The sequence below is a fragment of the Chiloscyllium plagiosum genome, unplaced genomic scaffold (assembly GCF_037043375.1).
Source record: "Chiloscyllium plagiosum isolate Xiang-an unplaced genomic scaffold, Cpla_swu_hap1 HiC_scaffold_21, whole genome shotgun sequence".
Classification (NCBI taxonomy): domain Eukaryota; kingdom Metazoa; phylum Chordata; class Chondrichthyes; order Orectolobiformes; family Hemiscylliidae; genus Chiloscyllium; species Chiloscyllium plagiosum.
The window spans coordinates 27,341,783-27,367,370 of record NW_028270159.1 but is presented as its reverse complement, the minus strand read 5'-3'; the positions used below and the strand labels follow the sequence as shown (position 1 = coordinate 27,367,370).

Genomic DNA, 25,588 nt, shown 5'->3' with positions numbered 1-25,588 from the left:
GTGGTGCTGGAAAGGCACAGCAGTTCAGGCAGCATCCGAGGAGCAGGGAAATCGACATTTCAGGCAAAAGCCCTTCATCAGGAATACAGGCAGAGTGCCTGAAGGGTGGAGAGATAAATGAGAGGAGGGTGGGGGTGGGGAGAAAGTAGCATAGAGTATAGTGGGTGAGTGGGGGTGGAGATGAAGGTAATAGGTCAGGGAGGAGGGTGGGGGAAGGGGGGGTGGTTTGCAAAAGTCACATTAACCTCAGTACTGAAGGAAATCCAAAAATGAGGCTATATGCTGCCTGGATGGGAGGGAACAGTGGGAAAGTAAGCCCATGTTTCAGGCAAACAAAATAGTAGTGACATTCAACACTAGAAATGAATTCTGCTTGGAGAGCAGAAGTTAGAACAAAGTCAATGTTCAAGTTAACACAGATCAGTGAAGGGTCAGGTATTCCAGCAGCACTGTCCATATAACTTAACAAATTATTCACATATGCACAGATGTTTTAAATATCTATTAGCAAACCTCCCATTCTGTTGCTATGTTGAGTCAAAAGGGGAAAACACAAATATAAGTGCATTTATGTAGCACACTCATGACAAGAAGTCATCCGAACTTGCTTCACGGGTAAATAAATACCTTCAAACTGGAATCACTTTATTTACAAAACCCACCAGCCAATTTAAGTACGGTAAGCTCCCAAAACCAGCAATGTGATAATGACCAGATAATCTGATGTTGGCTTAAGAATAAATATTGGCCAAGACGAGAGATAATACTCTTGCTCTTCTTCAGAAACCTGCCACAGAAAAAAGCACATAGAAAGGAATACTTGGTTTTATACTGTGCCTCTCACAACCTCAGGATGTGTTAGTGTACATGACAGCAACTGAGAGTCTTTTGAAGTCTAGTGACTGTTACAGTATAGGAAACACAACAGCCAATTTGTCGTTAAAAACAGCAATGTAGTAATTATTATATAATTTGTTTGAGAGATGTTAATTTGGAGTTAATTGTTGGTCAGGACATCGGGGATAACTCCCTCAAGCTCTAGTTCAAAATAGCCAGTTGGATATTTTACACGAAAGAGCAGACAAAGTTTCTGTTTGACATCTCATCTAAAACCCACAATGCTGGACACTGCAGAACAACCTTCTGAATGAAAAGAACGCAACCATAATTGCCACACTAACATGTTAAAGCATGATTTGAAACAAATTTGACAAGGACAGGAAGGGCATGCAGCGAGCAAGATGCTTAACATGCAAGACTTAAAAACTGTGTTTGTGATTATCTATCCACCATAAAGTCATTTGAAATAATAGTGTTCAAATGGAACAGAATTTCTTAAATAAAAATTACTAAAAGGTACTTTCATCCAATTTTAACTTCATAAACCTGCCGTGCATTCACACTCCAAGCAAGTTGACGTTAATAATTCATTGAGTCAGAATGAATGTAATCAGGACAGTTAATGGAAGTAAGAATAATTAAAATTATTTTTCCAATTATATTCAAGAAGAATAACCAATTTAACACACAAACAACAAAAAACAAGAAATAATGATAATGAATTCCCTTTATGACATCACAGTAAATACAGGGTCACAGAGAACACAGTTTAATTTTTAATGGATTCCTACCTTTTTCCAAATCAAAGGTTGATTCACATACTCTACAGTATGTCTTTGATCCCAAACTATAAAAGACAGTATTCATAGTGGACCCATAACTATAGCTTAAGCCTCAATTCCTGAAACTCCTGGAGTGGTGCACACTGATTCAAATCAAACATTACTTCTGATGATGCGCCATGCTTTGTTTAAGTCTGCATTCAAACATGATGCCAAAGGTAGTGTGGGAATGTATTCTTTAAATAGCAATACTTAATAAAAATTCTTAACACGAAACAATTTTAAAATTTGCCCACTATATTTTTATGAAAAGATTCTTTATTCTTTCTTGAGATGTTGGCATTGTCAACAAGGCCATTTATTGCCCATTCCTAATTGCCTTTGAAACCGAGTGGCTGGCTAGGTCATTTTGGAGGGCACTTAAATGTCAACAACATCTCTGTGGATCTAGAGTTACATGTAGGTCAGACAAGCAGATTTTCTTTCCTGCAAGTTTGAATACACATACAAATACATTCAAGAACAGCTTCTTCTCCACAGTTATCAGACTTTTGAACAGACCTCTCAGGTGTTAATTCTGCTCGCTCTCTCTCTCTGCACCTTCTCTGTGAATGTTACATTGTATTCTGCATTCTGGAATGTTACGCTGATGCACTTTGTTTGGTATAATCTGCCTGCTTAGCACGCAAAACAACATGTTTCACTGTATCTCAGTATGTGTGACAATAAATCAATCACCAAAGGACATTAACAAAAGAGATGTGATGTGTTTTGTACAAGAACTGACTATAGTTTCATGGTCACCATTACTGAAACTTTAACTACCTTCCAGATTAGAATTAGAATTTGAATTAGAATTCCTACAGTATGGAAACAGTCCCTTCAGCCCAACAAGTCGACACCGCCCCTCTGAAGAATATCCCACTCTGACCCATTACTCTACATCTTCCCTGACTAATGCACCTAACCTATACATCCCTGAACACTGGACAATTTAACATGGCCAATTCACCTAACCTGCATATCTTTGGAATAGGGGAGGAAACAGAAGCACCCAGAGAAAACCCACGCAGGCACAGGGAGAATGTGCAAACTCCGAACAGACAGTCGACTGAGGGTGGAATCAAACCCGGGTCCATGGCGCTGTGAGGTAACGGTGCTAACCACTGAGTTACTGTGCCACCCCAGGTTTGTTAGCTGAATTCATATTTCACTAACTGTCATTATTGGATTTGCTTCTGGATTACCAATCCAACAATATTCCCAATATGCCAATGTCTCCCCCTTTTTTTTTTAAAATATGTATGCACAGAAATACATTTCACTTACCACACTTAAGTGAACAGTTGAGCCTGGCTCTGGAAGAGGATGGTTGTATAGTGTTTCCAGCAATTCCTTCCACTGACAGTCCTGAAACATTACACATTTTTTTAAACAAAAAATCACGATTCATTTTTAAAAGCTATCACAACTGAACACAGATTGATTAGTCACATTTCAAGATAATTGGCCTAAACAACAGAAACCTATTCAGCATTAAAAAATGTTAATAGTTTAGCTACCAGTTATTCGAAAAGTGTCAGAAAAGGGTGTGCATAGTTGCATTCTGAAGAAATGTGCTGCAGTCATCGTATTTAAAAGACTACATTCACAGGAGTCTGGAAAGAAATAGGTCAGTATTTCTTATATTTAATTTCAGATACACCAGTTTATTAAAATCATTCAGCAATAAAAAAGGAAAAACCACAAACTTTCAAGCCAATTGTAAAATTAGTATACTGAAGTTTTTAGTTAGTTTATACTGTTCAAAAAAAGCTAAAAATTGATTTTGACACATGATATATTGTTAAATACCTTCTAATAATGCACTTTTAAAATAGACAAACAGTATATTTAAAGGTGTTCATCTCAAACAAACAAAAGAAATCAGAGTTTACAAATTTGAATAAACTGAAATATCTCTTGACACTGCATTATAATTCATTATTCTTACATCATGACATTAAAGAACCATACCTGTCCTTTAACAGTGTATTCTGCTAAGATGTTCAGAAGCTTGTAGAAAACTTCAAACCAAGGTAAATAGCTGAAATTAAATACAGACCAATCAATGTTATATGTAAACCTCTTATAATCTTAACAGAAAAGGTATAAAGGATAAAGATGATTTTGGAAATCTGAATTAACAGTATTAAAATATAGACATTCATCAAAACAACATGAGAAAAAACAAATTTAAATTCACACAAACATACCAGAAGTTCCACCTGGAGTCAAGTTTAATTGTGATCCAAATTCTGGCCAAGACCTATGTCAATTCATTAGATTGATAACTTGGAATAATATGGTTCTTGATTTTACAGGACAACTTGGGCCTCAACTGCCTGACTAAAACCTCAGTGACAAGCCCACACGCTATACTATGGTTACTCCTGAGCTATTTAAGGCTGGGAACAGTTTGAATAGTCAAGTTTACTTATTCGCTGTAGTGTTGCCTGTGCACAATTTTCCTTCAGCACAATTTCACCTGCTCAGCATTTCTGTAACGCTCTTCCTCCAAGTATAGGCTTAATGCCATTGATTACTTTCTGGTGAGATTTCTGCCCTGATTTTGCCTTAGGGAATTCTTAGCAGATCAGACTGCTGACAACCTTGTCGTCCTAGCGGTATCAGACAGGAGCAGTTGTCACTACTAAGACTGAAGGCAGCTTCAATCAAGAACAGACAGGATTTACTAAGAGTCTGTGGTATTACTGGTAGGGCTCAACAAAAAAACAGGGTGAGTTGGGTTCTTACACAGCATGGGCTTCCCCTTACCAATGTTAGAACAGCACCAGGGAGAAGACCAAATCAGAACGTTGCACTCCATGATTGAAGCACATAAATGGATGAGATTCTGATAATGTAATACTGAACATTGCAACACTGCCAGGAGTGCTGTCCTTCAGCTCAGGCATTTCCTCTCTGTTGGTGTGAAATATGTCTGGCTTTTCTTTACTTCATTGAAAAGTAAGGGAGTTTTCCTTAGAATTCTGATTAATTTTAATCTATCAAACATCAAAAATGTTTGAAATGCACTACATAAATGAAAAAAATACTTTGGCACTCACTGTACTTCATGTTTATGGAAAGTTGATTCATGTATTGTGGCCACGACAGCCAAATATGAGCTGATAACAATAAGTGCATCATAACGAAAGAGAAGGAAATTAAATGCAACACCTCTAAAATCAAAACATAATTTTAATATGGCAAGATCTCTAGACTGCAAAGAAAAAAAGTGTTATGCCTTTAAGTTCTGTTCAAAATTCCTAGAGAGGGCAATTTATTTTAGTGGTACATCATAAATTGATTTAATGCATTAGATATGAGAAAAAGATGACATTTTAATACATGTATGACAATGTAACACTTTGTCAAATATTTTCATAAGTATGCTTTACAGCCATCTCTAATAGGACATACAAACATATGGAGGGTGATTTTGACCTTCACTTGTCTTGTAGGGACACAGTGGGTAAGCAGTCTGAATGGCCAAGTTTACTTATTCACACTAATGTTGTGTGAGTGCAATCGTCCTTTAGCACAATCTCACCTGCTCAGCATTCCTCTAATGCTCTTCCTCCAAATCAAGTATAAGCTTAATCCTACTGAGTACACTCATTTTAAAAAATGCAATATCAAAGTATCCCCCCCCCCCAAAATACCTATGGAAATAAAAACAACGTGCTAGAAGTAATCATCAGGCCTGTCAGCATATATAACAAGAAATGACAGAATATTGATGCTTTACTTGTAATCCATCATTACACATTTATATACATGAAACATTGTTTTAAATTCAGAGATTTTTTTAGCGTTTGCAGCTTTTCAATTTTATTTACAAGAAAAACTGTCAAGGAAGTCTAACTGTACTCACCGTGTCACTATAAATAATTGGCATCTAACAACTAGTATTAGAGAATGCCTGCTGTATATGAGAAATTTAGAAATCAAGCACTCGTGATGTAACTAACAGGATCATAATTACAGCAAATATCATTCTATTCCATAGTATCAAAATGAAACTCCATGAAAACATGCCCCACCACCCATCTGAATGGCATTGTCAATAATATGCAATGCATACTTTGGACTCCCACCTGCAATTTCATCCCATAATTTGATACATTAAACAACCAAATCTCAAGATTCATTTGATGTCTGGATAAATGATATTTAAAAAGTAGGGAACCAACATTCGTACAGCCACCTTCACATTTTCATGTTTTTCTAAAGCACTTTATATTCAATTGATTACTTTTAAATATAGCTTCCAGTCTTATCAAAGTCCCACAGTCAGAAATTGACTTTGCTTGCTTGTGGTCATGTTGATGAGATTCAAGAACATTAGCCAGGTGCATTTCCTGCTTTCTTGTAGTCACCCAAATAAGAAGACAGAAACAAAAGTTGACACCCTTGGAGAAACTCAGCAGGCCTCGCAGCATTTATTTTGACTAAGTCATAGAGTCATAGAGATGTATGCACCGAAACAGAGTCTTCAGTCCAACTCATCATGCTGATCACATATCCCAACCCAATCTAGTCTCACCTGCCAGCACTTGGCCAATATTGCTCTAAACCCTTCCTATTTATGTACCCATTCAGGTACCTTATAAACGTCGCAATTGTACCAGCCTCCAACACTTCCTCTGGCAGCACATTCCACATACACCCCACCCACTGTGTGAAAAAGTTGCCCCTTAGGTCTCTGTTATATCTTTCCCTTCTCACCTGTGCCCTATAAACCTGGACTCCACCACCCCAGGGAAAAAGTTTTGTCTATTTACCCAATCCATGCCCCTTATGGTTTTATAAACCTCTATAAGGTCACCCCTCAGCCTCTGACGCTCCAGGGAAAACAGCCCCAGCCTACTCAACCTCTCCATATAGCTCAAATCCTCCAACCCTGGCAACATCCTTGTAAATCTTTTCTGAATCCTTTCAAGTTTCACAGCATCCTTCCAATAGGAAGTAGACCAGAATTATACGCAATATTCCAAAAGTGGCCTAACTAATGTCCTGCACAGCCGCAACTTGATCTCAACTCCTGTACTCCATACTCTGACCAACAAAGAAAGCATACCAAACACCTTCTTCACTATCCTATCTACATGCGACTCCACTTTCAAGGTGCTATGAACCTGCACTCCAAGGTCTCGTTGTTCAGCAACACTCCCTAGGACCTTAACATTAAGTGTATAAATCCTGTTATGATTGGCTTTCCCAAAATGCAGCACCTCACATTTATCTACATTAAACTCCATCTGCCACTTCTCAGCCCATTGGCTCATTTGATCAAGATCCCATTGTAATCTGAGGTAATCTTCTTCGCTGTCCACTACACCTCCAATTTTGGGGTCATCTGCAAAGTAACTATACCTCTTATGTCCACATCCAAATCATTTATATAAATGATGAAAAGTAGCGGACCCAGCACCGATCCTTGTGGCAATCCACTGGTCACAGGTCTCCAATCTGAAAAATAACCCTCCACCACCACCCTCTTTGAGCCAGCTCTGTATCCAAATGGCGAGTTCTCCCTGTATTCAGCGAGATCTAACCTTGCTAATCAGTCTCCCATGGGGAACCTTGTCGAAAGCCTTACCGAAATCCATATGCATCGCATCTATTGCTCTGCCCTCAATTCTCTTAGTTACTTCTTCAAAAAAACTCAATCAAATTTGTGAGACATGATCTCCCAGCAATCACTTCCCTAGCTTCCCACAGAGTTCTAGGGTACACCTGATCAGATCCTGGGGATTTATCCACGTTTATGCATTTCAAGACATCCAGCACATCCTCCTCTGTAATAAGGACATTTTTCAAGATGTCACTATCTATTTCACCACATTCTATATCTTCCATGTCCTTTTCCAAAGTAAAGACAGATGCAAAGTACTCATTTAGTATCTCCCTCATCTCCTGCAGCTGTACATAAAGACCGCCTTGCTCATCGTTCCGGGGCCCTATTCTCTTCCTAGGTTACCCTTTTGTCCTTAATGTATTTGTTAAAACCCTTTGGATTTTCTTTAACCCTATTTGCCAAAGCCATCTCATGTCCCCTTTTTGCCCTCTTGATTTCCCTCTTAAGTGTAATCCTACTGCCTTTATACTCTTCTGAGGATTCATTCGATCTATCCTGTCTGTACCTGACATATGCTTCCTTCTTTTTCTTGACTAAACCCTCAATTTCTTTTGTCATCCAGCATTCTCTAAGGCTACCAGCCTTTCCTTTCACCCTAACAGAAATATACGGTCTCTGGACTCTCGTTATCTTGTTTCTGAAGATTTCCCATTTCCCAGGCATCCCTTAACCTGCGAACATCTGCCCCCAATCAGCTTTGAAACGTTCTTGCCTAATAGCATCAAAACTGGCCTCTCTCCAATTTAGAACTACAACAGTTAGATCTGGTCTATTCTTTTTGATCACTATTTTAAATCTAATAGAGATATGGTCGCTGGCCCCAAAGTGATCTCCCACTGACACCTCAGTCACCTGCCATGCTTTATTTCCCAAGAGTAGGTCAAGCTTTGCATCTTCTCTAGTAGGTACATCCACATACTGAAACAGAAAATTGTCTTGTACACACTTAACAAATTCCTCTCCATCTAAACCCTTAACACTATGGCACTCCCAGTCTATGTTTGGAAAGTTAAAATCCCCTACTATAACCACCCTATTATTCTTACGGATAATGGAGATCTCCTTACAAATTTGCTTCTCAATTTCCCTCTGACTATTAGGGGGTCTATAACACAATCCCAAAAAGGTGATCATCCCTTTCTTATTTCTCAGTTTCACCCAAATAACATCCCTGGATGGATTTCTGGGAATATCCTCCCTCAGTACAGCTGCAATGCTATCTCTTATCAAAAACACCACTCGCCCTCCTCTCTTGCCTCCCTTTCCTGTGGCATTTGTATCCTGGAACATTAAGCTGCCAACCCTAAGCCACCTTTCTGTAATTACTATGATACCCCAGTCCCATGTTTCTAACCATGCAGAGTTCATCTGCCTTCTGTGTTAGGCCTCTTGCTTTGAAGTAAATGCAGTTTAATTTATCAGTCCTACCTTACTCCTGCTTTGTTCCTGCCTGTCCTGACTGTTTGAGTCGCTTCTTTTCTCAACTGTACCAGTCTCAGATGGATCTCTTTCCTCACGATCTCACTGGGTCCAACGCCGCCTCCTCCCCCCCCCCAACCTTACTAGTTTAAATCCTCCCAAACAACTCTAGTAAACCTCCCTGCCAGTACATTAGTCTCTCATACACCAGCTCCTCAGCCACGCATTCATCTGCTCTATCCTCCTATTCTTAAACTCACTAGCTCAGAGCACAGTCACTTGACTTGTTGTGTTGGTTCTGTTTTGTCTCCACCAATGCTGCCAGACCATCTGGGTTTCTCCAGCAATCGATTTTTGTTTCAGATTTCCAGCATCTGCAGTTCTGCTTTATTATAACTTGGAGGTGCCGGTGTTGGACTGGGGTGGACAAAGTTAAAAATCAAACAATAACAGATTATAGTCCAACAGGTTTATTTGGAAGCACTAGCTTTCAGAGCACCGCTCCTTCATCAGGTGGTTGTGTTTATTATAGGACAAGACAGGATCTTGATTCAAACTGACATTTGAAGCTTTGGTTGTGCACACCAGTCCATAGTAAGGCTTGAATCCACAACATTCAGTCTTTAACAAGGTGCAACAGAACCAAGCTGACATTTTACAGAATTCACAGATGCCTAAATATTTCAGAACATCAACTGGGGGAAAAAATTATCCTAAAAAAAAATTGATCAGCTTTGAAATAGACTTTGTAAAATCAACTTTTCACAGCACAAAATGTTCTTCCTATCAGAAACTGAGATTCTATGATAAACTTAACAGCTTTGGTACAATCATGACAGTATCTGGAGTTGTAATTTATTGGCAGTACTAATGGTTGATTTTACATTCCAATCGGAAAATTTTATCAATGCACAAATATCAACACAAAATTCCAAATCAAATTTGGAAAATTGAGTTGTAGCAAAAGCTCTTATTTACCCCATGATTGAAACCAATTTCAAAAGTTCAATATTTCTCTGTCACTTTATTCAGCTTGCTGTTACTCCCTACAGAATAAATGGGTACAGCACTTCAGAGGTTGATCTCACGCTAAAACAGAATCCAATTTTTAATTTAAATTTTAATTAGCACTTAGCATGATAATTCCATGTAAACAATCAAAGAATGTTGTATCTGATCGACAATTATTTCAGTTGTTTAGACAAATGCAACATTCAGCTCTGAAACTTTCTGACTGTTATCAAAAATTTGGAAAGCTTTTCAATCAGGAAAAGATGTCCCTTGCTTTTATCTTTCAATTTCTTTAATAGATTGCAATGTGCTATCCTACCCACATACCTAATCTGATTCACATTGTCAAATACTTTCCTAAGCTTGAAAAAGATAACAGCCAAAGTAAAATGAAAAATAACTTTATGACTAAGGGTCACTTATTTGTGAGTCTTCACAGGAAAATTGCATTAAAGAATCATTTGGTCTATTGGGTCTGCACTTGCTCTCTGAGCATTTAACTTTATGCCAATCCCCTGCCCTTTTGAAGTAACTCTGCATAATAGACAAAATAATAATATGTAACATCCAGCAGACAAAACCAACTAACCCAATACCTAAACCACTCAAATATTTCATAATACAATGGAATAAATATTGAATTAACTTAACATCATCAACGTTCCAATATTAATGCGCCACATAACACTTCTGTTGTTCTAAAACTACTAACAGTGAGTAATGCCATTCGAGATGCAACATGTATCCCATGTCACTTCTATGTAACAATCTGTTGGAACGCATTATGCTCAAATTTCACGTATTCACACAAAGTCTTGCAGTGTTATTTGGCTGATATTCAAGTTCTTCTGGGAAATTGATTTGAATCAAATACAAATATATTTGACAATTGACTGATATGTACATTCACTATTTGGAATTAACTCATCAATATTTTCAAAAGAAGGAGCCTGCCCAGAAGATTTAGCCGCTTAAGCTGAATTGCTTCAATTTTTCTGTAACTGAAACTGCAATCAAAAATAAAGGTTACAAATGATTAATGCAGTGTAATTGACATGTTTTGAACATCCATCTATAGAATTTGTATTTGTAAATGTATATACCTTTGTTAAAATTTTCACATCAAGATTTTCAACTCATTTAAAAGCCTATGCTCATGGTTTGTGCTTTCCCTCAAAGGCTGTGACTGTCTACAATTGACTGAATTGCTTGCTACAAGACCATACGCAAAATCTACCAGCATCCAACAAGCAAATACTCTCAAGGCGCAACTTGAATACTCTTCCCTCCGAGTATAACAGCAATGCAGTTCCTTTCATTTACTAAATTATCAGAAAACCAGTTGGAGAATGAAGTTTAACAGCTTTATTCAAGTAAAGTTTCGAATTCCAACTGTGCTCATTTTACTTGATAGAATGCGTGTGCTAAAGCCTGCTGCTTGCAAGGCTGACCCCTTGCAAATAATACAAAAGCACAAAAATAATTGTTTTGCTCTATAAAAACCTGGCAACAGAGACCATTTGTTTTAGGACTGTGTCCAAGGCAAATTCTCAATCTATCAGAAACAAAAGCTGCAAATGTTTTTCAAATTAAATTAAATAACAAAATTAATAAGCATTTTTAATACAAGCTTTACATTAAAACTACCAGCAATTTGTTATAACAAAGAAATATCCAAATACAAAACCAATCTGCTTGAAGCTTTTTGAACAAAACAAACTTCACATGAAGTTTGTTTACTTAGCTCCAGTTACTAAAGGGAAAAAATAAGTTATTATGACCGTGAATATGCAGGTAACATCTTTTCAACATCTCGTTTCAAACAATATGTAATGAGGATGTTGATATTGTCTAAGTATTGACCAAAATACAAAATATGTAGTTTGGTTAGATCTAATGGCCAGTGATTCAAATCCAGAACCCTGACTATGTGGATCTTGTAACTAAGGTTCTATGATCATGTCACCTTTTGACAAATGTAGCTTAACCAATTATAGTTCAGCAATTGCAATACTGCTCAGGAAGCTGATGAGTTTTGTTTTCTGCAGGACATTAAAGGGAGATGTGTAACTGGATCCGCTACGACTTAACTGGATTCAACCAGCAGCGTGTAAGGCCACAGGTTCTTTCAACACTTACTCATCCCAATAGCACCACACAGAGCTCAAAAACATCTGAAACTTTACCTTAGAAAGCTTTTAAAATTTGTCCTCCAACATGTTTCAAACCACCTGGGGAGAAAATAAACTGAAATCCTGTTTACAACATGAGAAAAGGTTACACATGAACTGAAGTGAAAGTATCATAAGAATACATGCTGGACATTCTTCACAATACAGAGCTTCTCAGAATTACAGGTGCAAATGTTATTCGTAAATTTCTTAGCTAACTGAAAAAATGTCAAATTCAAATACAGGCTTCTGAAAGTACTGAGGCCTTCAAGTAAAGTATTACTGGAAATAAAGGCATAAACAATTTTACTAGTAATAATCATGATGCTGCAACATTCATTTGTTCATGTTTTCAAGATGCTTAAAATCTTTGCAGCAGGCCGAGGGGAAATATGATCGGCAAAAACCGTCCAAAAGTATTTGATGTTTTGATTATTAATCTCTAATAAAGATGAGCTGTGCATGATCATAAGTAGTGAAATTGGAAAAATTAGAATCCGTCAATTTGCTCAAAAATGTGCCTATGATCGCCCTATGTCAAGCGCATGAAGATGTGAGAGATAGTTATTTTAATTAAATGATTCACGAATTTCCCCTGCCACTGCTTGATGTATGTCCAGAGGTACGCACTTTATCAAGTTAAAGGCATTACAGTAGAAAACCTAAATGAATTTCATTTGTTTTAAAGGAACCAGTGCTGTTTTGCTCATTTGGTTGACGAGTGAAGACTGTAACAGCTGCTCAAATTGTCACTATATTCTATACTTACCAGCATTTAATTAAAACTTTCACTATTCAAGTGGGCCAGAGAAATAAAAACTTATACAGCTAGTTGATAACGCTAGCCAACTCAAAGCCTATTTCCATATTAAACAGGAAGTGAATGGTGATGTATCAACATTTTAAAACATGGTGATTAAAATCAAATCTTCCCTTCCTTTCCAAATTCCTTTGATTCAACCTTTCTTATTCTGCATTTTTCAACATTACTTTTATCCTTCCTTGTTTTTTTCCCCATTGTATCTGATAATTTTACCTTTCTTGTATTATTTCTGATTTTGTTTTCATAAAAAAACTCCAAGGCTTTCACATACATAGGTATGCACTTTGAAAATGACAATCATTCCTGTAGCACTTTCTTGACATTTCTACTTTCAAAACATCACCCCAATCTTTTGCTTATAGTTATAATTAACTCTTAAATAATTGTTCTTGAGGCTGTCAATGTGACATCCATCACTGTTTATTCACCTCAAACTATAGGTTGTATTGTGACACTCATCTTGGAAATGTGATGCTGTCTGACACTCCTCTATTCAAAAGCAAGGCAGACAGGGGCCAGTTGAGCCTGCTCTGCTATTTAATATAATCAGGGCTGATCTTTGGCTTCAACTCTATTTCTTGCCTGATCCCCATTTATCTTCATTCCCCAAGACCAAAGCCCTGTCTATCCCAGCCTTAAATAAGTCAACAATGTAGCATCTGTAACTTTCTAGAGTACAGAATTCCAAAGATTCATAACTCTTCAAGTGAAAATCGACACTTTAACCTCAACCTGCACCTCCTCTATGTTCTAGATTCCCAGTCAGTGGAAATAACCAATCAGCGTCTGTCTTTCTCACCCCTTCAGAATCTTCTATTGTTCAACAAGATCACATTTAATTCTTCTAAACCTTAGAGATTAAAGCCAACTTACTCAGTTTCCTAATGCACATCAACCCTTTTATCCCAGGGACGCAACTTTGTGATTTCCTCAGCAATATAAATATACACATTCTTTCAAATAAATATGCAGCAATTACTAGACAAATCATGTTATGAAACATGTTCCACGCTCTCACCACGATCTCCCTCCCAACAACTGAGCTAAAGGTTAGTCTGAGGTTTGTTTGCAGGTAGCGACAGATTATTCAAAAATATTTACCTTGCAGAAACTCAAATTAACTTTATGGAATTAAAATAGATGCTCGACTATATTTTGAATAGCACAACTATTATTCTTCCTTGTTACTGCTCTGAAAAAACTTTTTAAAACTCACTTCCTCCGCCAACTCTTCCACAGTTAGTCGGAAGCTTCATTTAACATTTGCATCTCTTTTCTGTGCAAACCTAATTACAACACATACATCTGCTCTCTCAAGTAGATGCAACAAATCTCTTGGCATGAATTGGAAAAATAGCACATGGGATCACCCAATATTGGCTGATCTTTATTGACCTCTAAACCAACATCAGTAAAACAGATCACCTGACTGTAAGACATTGCTGTGCAACACGGGTTCCTACATTGCAACAGTGATGATATCCAAGTAGTTTGATGACTGCAAAACATCCCAAGACCAGGAAAGGCATGTTACTTTATATCATTTTCAGAACCTGCTGCAAAACCTTCGAACCATCTCCCAAAATGGTTATCCATGACCTCATATTAAAACTATATAAAGGCAATAGGACTATACTTAAGAGGAAAATCAGGAGGGCAAAAAGGGCACATGAGATAGCTTGGGAAAATTGTGTTAAGGAGAATCAAAAGGTATTCTGCAAATACATTAAGGACAGAAGTGTAACTAGGAAGAGAATAGGGCCCCTCAAAGGGCAGCAAGGCTGTCTATGTGTAGAACCGCAGGAGATGGAGGGGGAATACTAAACTACGAGATTAGTTGTGAATTTCACTGTTTGTTAATTTTCCCAGATGCACTCCGATGTCCAGCGATACACAAATTCAAATAGCTAAGGCAGTAACTGTGCAGGTTCTCTCTCTCTCTCACTCTCTCTCTCTCTCTCTTGCACTGTCCTCACCATGTGTTTCCTTTGTCTGCTCTACTCCCTTTTAAAACTGCTGTTGTTTTGCCTTTTCTTTTCCCAAAGTTCCAAAACAATGCAACAGCATATAAAACAGTAATTGCTGCTCCTGGAATTCGAGGAAATCACCTCCAACACCTAAAATACCTCAAAAAAATAAGAGCAGCTCTTTTTTTACAGCCAGAAATGTTTCCCGTCCTCCATCTTGGATTACCCAGAAGAGGGTTACCTCAGATTACAACAGGATCTGGACCAGATGGGCCAATGGGCTGAGAAGTGGCAGATGGAGTTTAATTCAGATAAATGAGAGGTGCTGCATTTTGGGAAAGCAAGTCTTAGCAGGACTTATACACTTAATGGTAAGGACCTCGGGAGTGTTGCTGAACAAAGAGACCTTGGAGTGCAGGTTCATAGCTCCTTGAAAGTGGAGTTGCAGGTAGATAGGTTAGTGAAGGAGGTGTTTGGTATGCTTTCCTTTATTGGTCAGAGTATAGAGTACAGGAGTTGGGAGGTCATGTTGCGGCTATACAGGACATTGGTTAGGCCACTGTTGGAATATTGCAAGCAATTCAGGTCTCCTTCCTATCGGAAAGATGTTGTGAAACTTGAAAGGGTTCAAAAAAGATTTACAAGGATGTTGCCAGGGTTGGAGGATCTGAGGCCACAGGAAGATGCTGAAAAGGCTGGGGCTGTTTTCCCTGGAGCGTCAGAGGCTGAGGGGTGACCTTATGGAGGTTTACAAAATTATGAGGGGCATGGATAGGATAAATAGACCAAGTTTTTTCCCTGGGGTCAGGGAGTCCAGAACTAGAGGGCACAGGTTTAGGACGAGAGGGGAAAGATATAAAAGAGACCTAAGGGGCAACGTTTTCACGCAGAGGGTGCTGCGTGTATGGAATGAGGTGCCAGAGAAAGTGGTGGAGGCTGGTACAATTGCAATATTTAAGAGGCATTTGGATGGGTATATGAATAGGAAGGGTTTGGAGGGATATGGGCCAGGTGCTGGCAGGTGGGACTAGATTGGGTTGGCATATCTGGTCAGCATGGACAGGTTGGACCGAAGGGTCTGTTTCCATGCTGTACATCTCTATGACTCTAGTACTTTGCATCAAATGTTTACTGTGAAGGATATGGAAGATAGAGAACATGGGGAAATAAACAGTGACAGCTTGAAAAGTGTCCATATTACAGAGGTGGCAGCGCTGGAGGTCTTAAAATGCATAAAAGATGGATAAATCCCCAGGACCTGATCAGGTATAGCCTAGAACTCTATGGGAAGCTAGGGTACAGATTGCTGGGCCCCTTGCTGAGATATTTATAAAATTGATAGCCACAGGAGAGGTGCCAGAAGACTGGCGGTTGGCTAATGTGGTGCCACTACTTTTATTTACTCATTCACAGGATAAAGGCATCACTGGGTGAACATTTATTGCCCCATCCCTAATTGCCTAGAGTCAGTTAAGAGTCAACCACATTGCTATGGGTCTGGTGTCACATTGGGTCAGACCAGGTGAGGATGGCAGTTCCCTTCCCTAAAAAAAGTTAGTGAACCCGGTGGGTTAATGTGACAACTGACAATGGATTCATGGTCACGGGCACTTAATTTCAGATTATTTAAATTATTGAATTCAAATGCCATCCATCTGCTGTGGCGGGATTCGAACCAGAGTCCAGAGTCCACAGAACATTATATAGGTCCCTGCATTACAACGATAATACCACTAGGCCACCACCTCCCCCAAAGGTGGTAAGGAAAAGCCAGGGAACTATAGTCCAATGAGCCTGACATCAGTGGTGGACAAGTTGTTGGACAGAATCCTGAGGGACACGATTTACATGTATTTGGAAAGGCAAGGACTGATTATGGATAATCAACATGGTTTTATAGTTGGAAAATCGTATCTCACAAAGTTGCTTGAGTTTTTGAAGTAGTAACAAAAAGGATTGATGAGGACAGAGTGGTGGACATGACCTATGTGGACCTCAGTGAGGCATTATTCGACAACGTCCCTCATGATAGACTGGTTAGCAAAGTTAGATCACATGAAATAAGGGACAGTTAGCCATTTGGATACAGAACTGACTCAAAGTTAGAAGACAGAGGTTGGTGGTGGACGGTTGCTTTCCAAACTAGAGATCCGTGACTAGTGCTGTGCCACAAGGATCAGTACTGGGTCAACTGCTTTTCGTCATTTACATAAATGATTTGGATATGAACATATGAGGTATGGTTAGTAATTTTGCACTTTGACACCAAAATTGGAGATGTACTGAACAGCAAAGATGGTTACCTCAGAGTACAATGGGATCATGACGAGATGGGGAAGGAGTGGCAGATGGTGTGTTCAATCTAGATAAATGTGAGGTTCTGCATTATGGAAAGGCAAATCAGGGCAGGACTTATACACTTAATGGTACAGTCGTGGGGAGTTGTTACTGAACAAAAAGACTTTGCAGCGCAGGTTCATAATTCCTTGAAAGTGGAGTTCCAGGTAGGCAGGATAGTGAAGGTGGCATTTCGTATGCTTGCCTTTATTGGCCAGTGCATTAAGTATAGGAGTTGGGAGTCCATGTTGCCATGATATCGGACATTGGTCAGCTCACTTTTGGAATATTGTGTGCAGTTCTAGTCTCTCTGCTGTAGGAAGGATATTATGAAACTTGAAAGGGTTCAGAAAAGATTTACAAGGCTGTGGCCTGGGTTGGAGGGTTCGAGCTACAGGAAGAGGCTGAAAAGGCTGGGCTATTTGCCCTGGAGTATTGGAGGCTCAGGAGTTACCGAAGAGGTTTATAAAATCATGAGGGGCATGGATAGGGTAAATAGACAAGGTCTTTTTCCCAAAGTAGAGGTGTCCAAAACTAGAAAGGACAGGTTTAAGGTTGGGGGGGGGGGGGGGGGGGGGGGGGGGGGAGATTTAAAAAAGAACCCAAGGGGACAACCTTTTCACACAGAAAATGGAAGGGTTTAGAGGGATACGGGCCAAATGCTGGCAAATGGGACTTGATTAATTTCGGATATCTGGTCAGCATAGTTGAATTGTACAGATCTGAGTCTATACCAAGTTCTTACAACTTCCACAGAGTCTCAATTTGCACTTATAGTATGGCCTGTCTCCGAAAATCCAAAGATGTAAAGATTTGGCACACAGTCACTGAAGTGGATTTTGCTGGAAGTCAATTTGAGATCATAAGATTGACTGAGGAAACACTCAAAAGACACTGTGACACACGCTGGTGTGACAGCGAGATGGGAGCTTGCTGAAAAGCCAGGTGCCGTACCTAACTGAGAAGTTTACATGGGCAAATTAGATTGAGGAATAGGTCACTTGGCCCCTTGAGCCTGCTCTGCAATTCAATAAGATCATGGCTGATTTGGTTACGCCACATTCCCATTTACCTTGATAACCTCTATTTACAAACACTCCTTGCTTAGATACCTTAATTAAGAAGCTATCTAGGTCCACCTTACAAATATTCAAGGTCTCTGCTTCTTCTGCCTTTGAAAAGTAGAGTTCAAAAGACTCATGACCCACAAAAAAAATGTTAATTTTGGTCTTAAATAGGCACAACTTGTAACCGTGATTCTCCAGTAAGACAAAGCATCCTTTCCAATGCTTCATATTTGCTGGGAGCATGGCATGAAGCACAAATGGGTTGTTAAATATTTCAGGTGAGTTAATTTGTTAACACGGAAGTGTCTTTCATGTAGTTGGCTACATTAGGTGCCCATTAGATAATGTTTAGTCTATGTTGATTTTAGCTTTCCGTTACAGTAAAACTCTCAAAATTGGAATTCTTCTGTGATTCCATGTTGGTCACTTTGAAATTCATTATCGCTTTTTAAAGGCAATTGGTCTGTAAAGGGATTGGAACATGATACACAACATAAATTTCACGTATGACTGTATCTATATCAAATAAGACCTTGATTATAAGAAATCTTATTGTGTCAACCAAAACACAGCAATCTGGAAAATATGTCAGACTATGTATTAATTTGGAAACTTAATGGAATTTCTTATTTACTGAAAACATTCCAGAAAAATTAAACTGCATGAACACAGTGGTTCAGTTGTTTACAACCAAGAGTTTTGGAACTGCTAAATATTGTCTGATTTTACTCTCAATGGAATGAGTATACTGGGTTTTACTAAAGTTAAATGTTACAAAATAAATTCATCTGAAAATCAAATTTAAATATTTCTGCTAATTCAATGATAATACTACAAACTTGAATACCCAAATTAATTAAATCCATTTACCACTCTGGGGCCTGATTATTGCAAAAAAAATGACACCACTATAAATTCCTGAATTATGAAAATACTGCAAAACAACTACATGAAATTGTATTTGCAACTTTTTTATTGCATTTTTCATGCAAAGGTGGCAAAACTTCAAACTGCAAACTTAAAATTGCAGATCAGCTGGTTCTTGTCTAGTAGCGGCATCCTTTCTTCATGTCATTTTGGTCTCCTGTGTGTAGTTTACTTTAGTTCCTGCACTGATTGACTGGTATCAAATAATGCCAATCCTGTGGTTTACAAACCAATCTTGGTACACGCGTCACTTTAAAGATCAACCACTTCCTCTACTGGGAGGCCAGATTTCACAGCTGAATTTTATCTTGTTACTCAGCCATGAGAGTTTCCTGTGCTGGTCCATTAAGCCAAGCTTGTAAGCTATTTATACCCAAAGTAACAGCCAGCAAGGGCAGCAAACTTTGATTGCAAATTAACTTAGTCAATCATCAATTGGGAAATAAAACACTTTGCTCTGTAAATGTGTACAGCAGAACATGAATAGAAATGTAGTTGCTGAATAGGTTTCTTTCAAAGTGGATTCAGGCAGAAGTGTCAACATGAACAAAAGAGGTTTGAAAAATAAGCTGGGAAATACTTTTCAACAGCAGTAACTTTTATATAGTAATTTAAATCTCCCAAGAGCCAAAAATAGGAAACACCAAACAGATGCTCAGCTATCATCTAACGTTACATGTTTTATTTCTATCAAACAAGAGAAGAATATTGTCAATAATAATGCATTATACACCACAGGTGATGTGTTAAAGATGCCTACAATTGAGTTATTGCTCGGGTGTGCATTGACCTTTTATACAACTGTATAATCATCGTAACATTTTCCTCCTTGTATATTAAAAGTTATTGCTAATTTCATTGCAAAACTCTTTTGAAGTCTGTATTGTTTGTTTAAATTAAAAACTCGTCACATTTTATGGACATTTTGATTTATACAATCTAACAATATAAAGAAAGTGATTTGCTGCAATACGTACATTAAATGACTGACTAACTACAAATGTAGAACAAGAACAAAAGTTTTAAAAAGTGCCTGAATTTGCTGGATATTAAAATGAACATTATAAAATAATTCAAAGGGAAGGTGTTGAAATTGGAAATGAAAACAGAGGAAACTAGGAGTTCTACAAATGACAGATTCTAGTTTTTCAGATTTTATAGAAATAATATATGGTTCAGTTTGAATCTACCAGCATCATAATTATAATTGATCACGCAAGTTTGGTAACTGGTTCTCACATCAGCAGGGAGATTGTTGTAACGTACACAAAGGTGTGCAAAGAAAATACTGCAGAATGCAAAAAACAAAATCAATCATGTCTATCTTTAAATGACTTGGAAAGTTGTGGAATGTCACAAGGAAGAAAAAAAGGAGTCAGTTACTGCAGAGGCTCTATAGCACTTAATGTAGACCAGCCACCAACATGGATAGGTTAGACAATTTAACATTATTTGGATCAAAGAGAACTCAAAGGCTGCCACTCAAAAGGTGTCAATGGAAATTAACAGGAGAACTTTAAAAGATTTCTTCTTGCAAGTACAAATGGTGTAAGAAGGAGTTTAAATAGTTTTGGAGAAAGAAAGGTTAGAAATGATTTTGGTGATGAAACAACTAATCACCTGCTGAATGACGGAAATTTAATAAAAGTAAAACAAAACTACAAGCATGCAATGAGCAAAAGCCTCAAAGACACCAAAATAGACCAACTTTTGACTTTTCACATTTCTTAAAGGGTTAGCATTGATATTTCTTCTGTTCTGCTAGCTGGTTGCTATTTTGATTTACATTAAGGGAGCAAACAGAGTCATAGAGATGTACAGAAACAGATCCTTTGGTTCAACTCGTCCATGCCAACCAGATGTCCTAAGCTAATCTAGCCCCATTTGCCAGTACTTGTTCCATATCCATCTAACCCCTTCCAATTCATATACCCATCTACAACTTCCTATGGCTCCATACACACACCATCCTGTGCATGAAAAAGTTGCCCCTAAGGCCCCTTTTTAAATATTTCCCCTCACCCTAAACCTATACCCTCTAGTTCTCGACTCCGCCACCCCACGGAAAAGACCTTGCCTATTTACACTCTCCATGCCCCTCAATAGAAATAATCAAGTTGGTGTAAAATTGGCTATAACAATCTCTTTGTTCCCTGTAATTCCAGTAAATTTTCAAGTTAGAAATGGAAGACAGGTAGTAGCTCCAACCAAGTGAATGTTTCAGATTAGATTAGATTCTCTACAGTACGGAAACAGGCCCTTCAGCCCAACAAGTCCACACTGACCCTCTGAAGAATTACCCAGCCAGACCCATGTTCCACATTTACCCCTGACTAATGCACCTAACACTACATGCAACCTAACATGGCCAATTCAGCTGACCTACACATCTTTGGATTGTGGGAGGAAACCGGAGCACCTAAAGGAAACCCAAGCAGTCACAGGGAGAATGCGCAAACTCCACACACACAGTTGCCCGAGGCGGGAACCGAACCCGGGTCCCTGGCGCCATGAGGCAGCAGTACTAACCACTGAGCCACCGTGCCACCCTCAGTGTAGTGGATTATTTGTTAATGACCAAACAGCATGCAGGTAATCCCCTTTCACACAACTCAGGAGAAAAGTAGGAAAAGAATTTTAGGAAGTTTTTTGTCTTTTTGTAATACTTCAAAATGTCTGAAGGTGAGAACTAATCTCTGCCCAACCTCTTTTTCAATTCACTTCAACTTTTTCCTCAACAAAAATCATTTTGAGATGCTTTCCTCCACGAGTACAAGATAACCACAGCAGTATTTTCCTTGGTGCAATAACGTTGAAAGATCCCAAATTACAATAAGTCAGATACAGGTTGCAACTAACAAAATGCAACTGAAAAGCATCTAAAGTTACATGATCATGTTTTTAAGTTATCCACATTCTTCACAAAGCCCTTTTATTTAAAATTGCACATCTTTAGAGTGATACGGCATGGAAACAGACCCTTCGGTCCAACCAGTCCATGCCCAACATAATCCCAAAATAAACTAGTCCCACCTGCCTGCCCCTGGCCCATATTCCTCATAACCTTTTCTAAGTGTCTTTTAAACATTGAAACTGTGCCTGCATCCACCAGTTTTGCAGGAAGTTCATTTCAAATGTGAACCACCCTCAGTGTAAAAAAAAATTGCTCCTCATGTCTTTTTTAAATGTCTCTCTTCTTATCTTAAAAATATGCCCCCAGCCTTGAAATCCTCCATCTTAGGCAAAAGACATAAACCTTACCTATACACCTCATGATTTTATAAATCTCTATAAAAGGTCAGTTCTCAACCACCTACGCTCCAGTGAAAAAGAGTCCCAACCTATTCAGTCTTTCTTTATAACTCAAACCTTCCATATCTGGCAACATCCTGGTAAATGTCATCGCTGACTGCACTTGTTCTCCATTCTGGAATAACATGCTGTCATTATAAGAACTATCACCAGTCATGGTAAATCTGAAACCTGCATTAAAAACTTGATCTGATGCTGATGGAAATGCAATTTTATATTAACATTACTTTGCGGGTGAACTCAGTCAAATTTGCTCACGTGAAACTGCCACAGCTTCTATTGAAACCATTCTATATGTCTCAGTATTTAAATTTGCAATTAGAAAACATGTATTTTAAATGCCTCAAAAATCTCTGTTGTGGCTTTGCCACTAGTATAATAGGTTGAAATCTTTGAGGAGAAAGTGAGGTCTGCAGATGCTGGAGATCAGAGCTGAAAATGTGTTGCTGGAAAAGCACAGCAGGTCAAGCAGCATCCAGGGAACAGGAGAATCGACGTTTCGGGCATAAGCCTGAAGAAGGGCTTATGCCCGAAACGTCGATTCTCCTGTTCCCTGGATGCTGCCTGACCTGCTGCGCTTTTCCAGCAACACATTTTCAGCACTAGTATAATAGGCTAATAACAATTTATAAACACGGAAACTTTAACAGGTTATTCAATTTTAGATTCATATTGGAATTAGATTTTTAATATTAACTTGGAAGTCAAGTTCCTTTAATCTGCAATTACAAGAGTCAAAATGGATATTAATTTAAACAAACACAAGTTTTATGAAGGGAATAACTACTTAATATCAACCAATTCAGATATTACTCTACTCAAGTCGAGCATTTATTTGCAAACTGAAATCCCTTTGTGACTTGAGACTGCCAAACCTGGTTATGTTACACTAAATTTACTTAAAGAAGCCCTGGTGCAGACAACAGGGTGCAACTAACACTTAAATATAGGAAGCTCAGAGAATACTCTCTGGGTTTCAAATTTATAACCAAGACAGCCTTCACCACATGCAGTTTAAGTAGCACGACTGGTAGCACTACACTGAATTTATGACCAATGACACACACACACATTTAATTTGTAACCAAATACTTCCCCTTCCTCTCAGCTCCCTTTAGAACTTTTGATTAACTCATATTTTTCTTAGTTCAGAGGTTAAATAAAGGAAGAAAGGTGTTCTGTGGTGAAATAGCCCAGAGCACTGCACAGAAAGAGGACTAATGCCACGGACATTAAAAGAATCAAAGCAATAAAGATCGAGGCAATGATTTCAAGTTCAGAAGTTCAAAAAGCAAGATTAGGCATAAAAGTATCAATAAATACAGCAATGTAAAAAGAAAAATGCCAACGATTCGTCACTATATTTGGTATGTTTTGAATTTAATTGTGATGAGTGCACTAGTCACTTAACAAGACAAAATGTTCCTTTCAAAATCTGAGGTGACAATTTTACAACGATATAGGTCATAAACAGTCAAATGTAAGGCTAAGACACCATAATATGCCTGGTTGCTTTTTGCAAAGTAGGTTTGCTTTTTGTGCCTTCAGCCTGCAATCATATCATCACTTATGTATAAGATCACAGGGTGCTCAGTGCATCTGTCCGGTTTTTCTTTGCAGACAAGCAAAACAATTTTTCCTAAAAGTGACAATCCTATATAACCAACAGGGCTTTTTTAAGAATTTAAGCATTAGTTTCAGTTAATTTTAATTTTTTTAAATGATGTCAAGAAGGACGTTAATTACGAGCAGTCCGTTCTACAGAGAGTCCTTGTCCATCAGAATTAGGTATTTGATTAAAAGTTATTTATATGACAAAAATAAATGTAATGCATGAGAAACATATTAATTTAATAATGATACACCAAATAAACTAAGTGCTTCTTGCTTATCTCAGACATGAAGAGAAAGAGCAAAAATACTTTATAAAAAAAAATCAGAAGAATCTGATAGGGATTAAGAAAATTGGATATACAATTGGGAGAACATTTAAATGATAAGTTTCTTGCCTACATCTTTTCCCCTTTCATTTTTCCAGAGAAGTACTGAAATAGAAATTCAAGACAACTTCAACTGCAATGTAAATAAGATATGCTATCAATACAAATCCATGATTGCTGTGCTTTTGCACAAATTTAACATTGCAACTCAAATGCTTTCCATCACAGCATAACTGCAATGTGAAAACAAGAGTTGCAACTTACAAAAATACTATTGATTTTGGATTCTAAATTAAGACTGAAAATAAACTTGACATTGTCATAAATACACATGCACCATAATTATATGACATTAGTGCATAATTTAAAAATGGCTTATTACTAATATTTCCTACTCTTCTAAATGGCACAGTAAGACTAATGGTGTAGCCAGAACATAAATGTGTCAGCAACAATTTTAATTGGCTTTTCGTGAAAGACTTTACTGTACTTAAAAGGCTACTGCTCTCTGATGTTTCCATGTGCTGTAGACTTTATTGTCCACGCTGCATAAGAAACAGATTTCTACCCACAGTCTTAGCTCAATACAAAAACATGGTAATTATTAAAATTGTTAAATGATTATATCTAAATTTTAAAGAGGGAAAAAATGACTTTATACATAAATATTATTTCTAAAAATGCATTTCACCATCCACTTGAAAGATTTTCTTACAATTGACAGAATTCACGATTAAAATTTCACACCAATCATCTGAACATAATACATTTGTGAATTAGCAAGTCATCAATGGCCTTTGGCGAATATTCTGCTGTCCATTTGTGAAGAAAATCTTCAAATGAATATTTTAATAAATATAAAATTAATGTGGCATTCAGTCCTCATAGATGGGGCAGACAATATATGACAAAATTCATGGAATGTGAGATCTTACGTAACAGGAAAAAACTGTGCAATAAATTGTAAATGCCACGTGAAGGATTCATTGGTTTGTCAATGCTATTTAAAACTTCTAACATGACACTAACCAGATGTATAATAGACCATAGGTCTGAAAGGGTTAAAGAAAATCTATGAAGTGATGGCAGCAATAGTTACAGATACTCTTCCGCTGCTAGTTCCGAATCATACTGGTTTAAGGCATACAAAGGAAGCCCTTGAAGCAAACACAGCTTTTGAGTCCCTCTTGTCAAAGTTTACAGAAAGCTTAATTGGAAAGTTATAAATTGAGTCTGAAAGCAGTGCCAGACAGAGAACAGTTCTGCTGTCAACCACAGTGGGACTCTTTGTGGTCACCTAAAACTG

General features: G+C 38.0%; 1 protein-coding gene across 6 annotated transcripts in view; it reads right to left on the bottom strand.

Annotated features, from left to right (window-relative positions):
* Window positions 1–25,588, bottom strand: part of dennd1a (DENN/MADD domain containing 1A) — a 533,820-nt gene that overhangs the window by 300,952 nt on the left and 207,280 nt on the right. For 5 of the 6 annotated variants that reach the window (XM_043720136.2, XM_043720139.2, XM_043720138.2 and 2 more), the window contains 2 exons: window positions 3,639–3,708; window positions 2,952–3,032 (listed from right to left, as the gene is read on the bottom strand). The exons of the other annotated variant lie outside the window; for it this stretch is intronic. In XM_043720136.2, coding sequence (XP_043576071.1) covers window positions 2,952–3,032; window positions 3,639–3,708 — 151 coding nt within the window. The remainder of the gene's footprint in view (window positions 1–2,951; window positions 3,033–3,638; window positions 3,709–25,588) is intronic. 6 annotated transcript variants of the gene reach the window in all.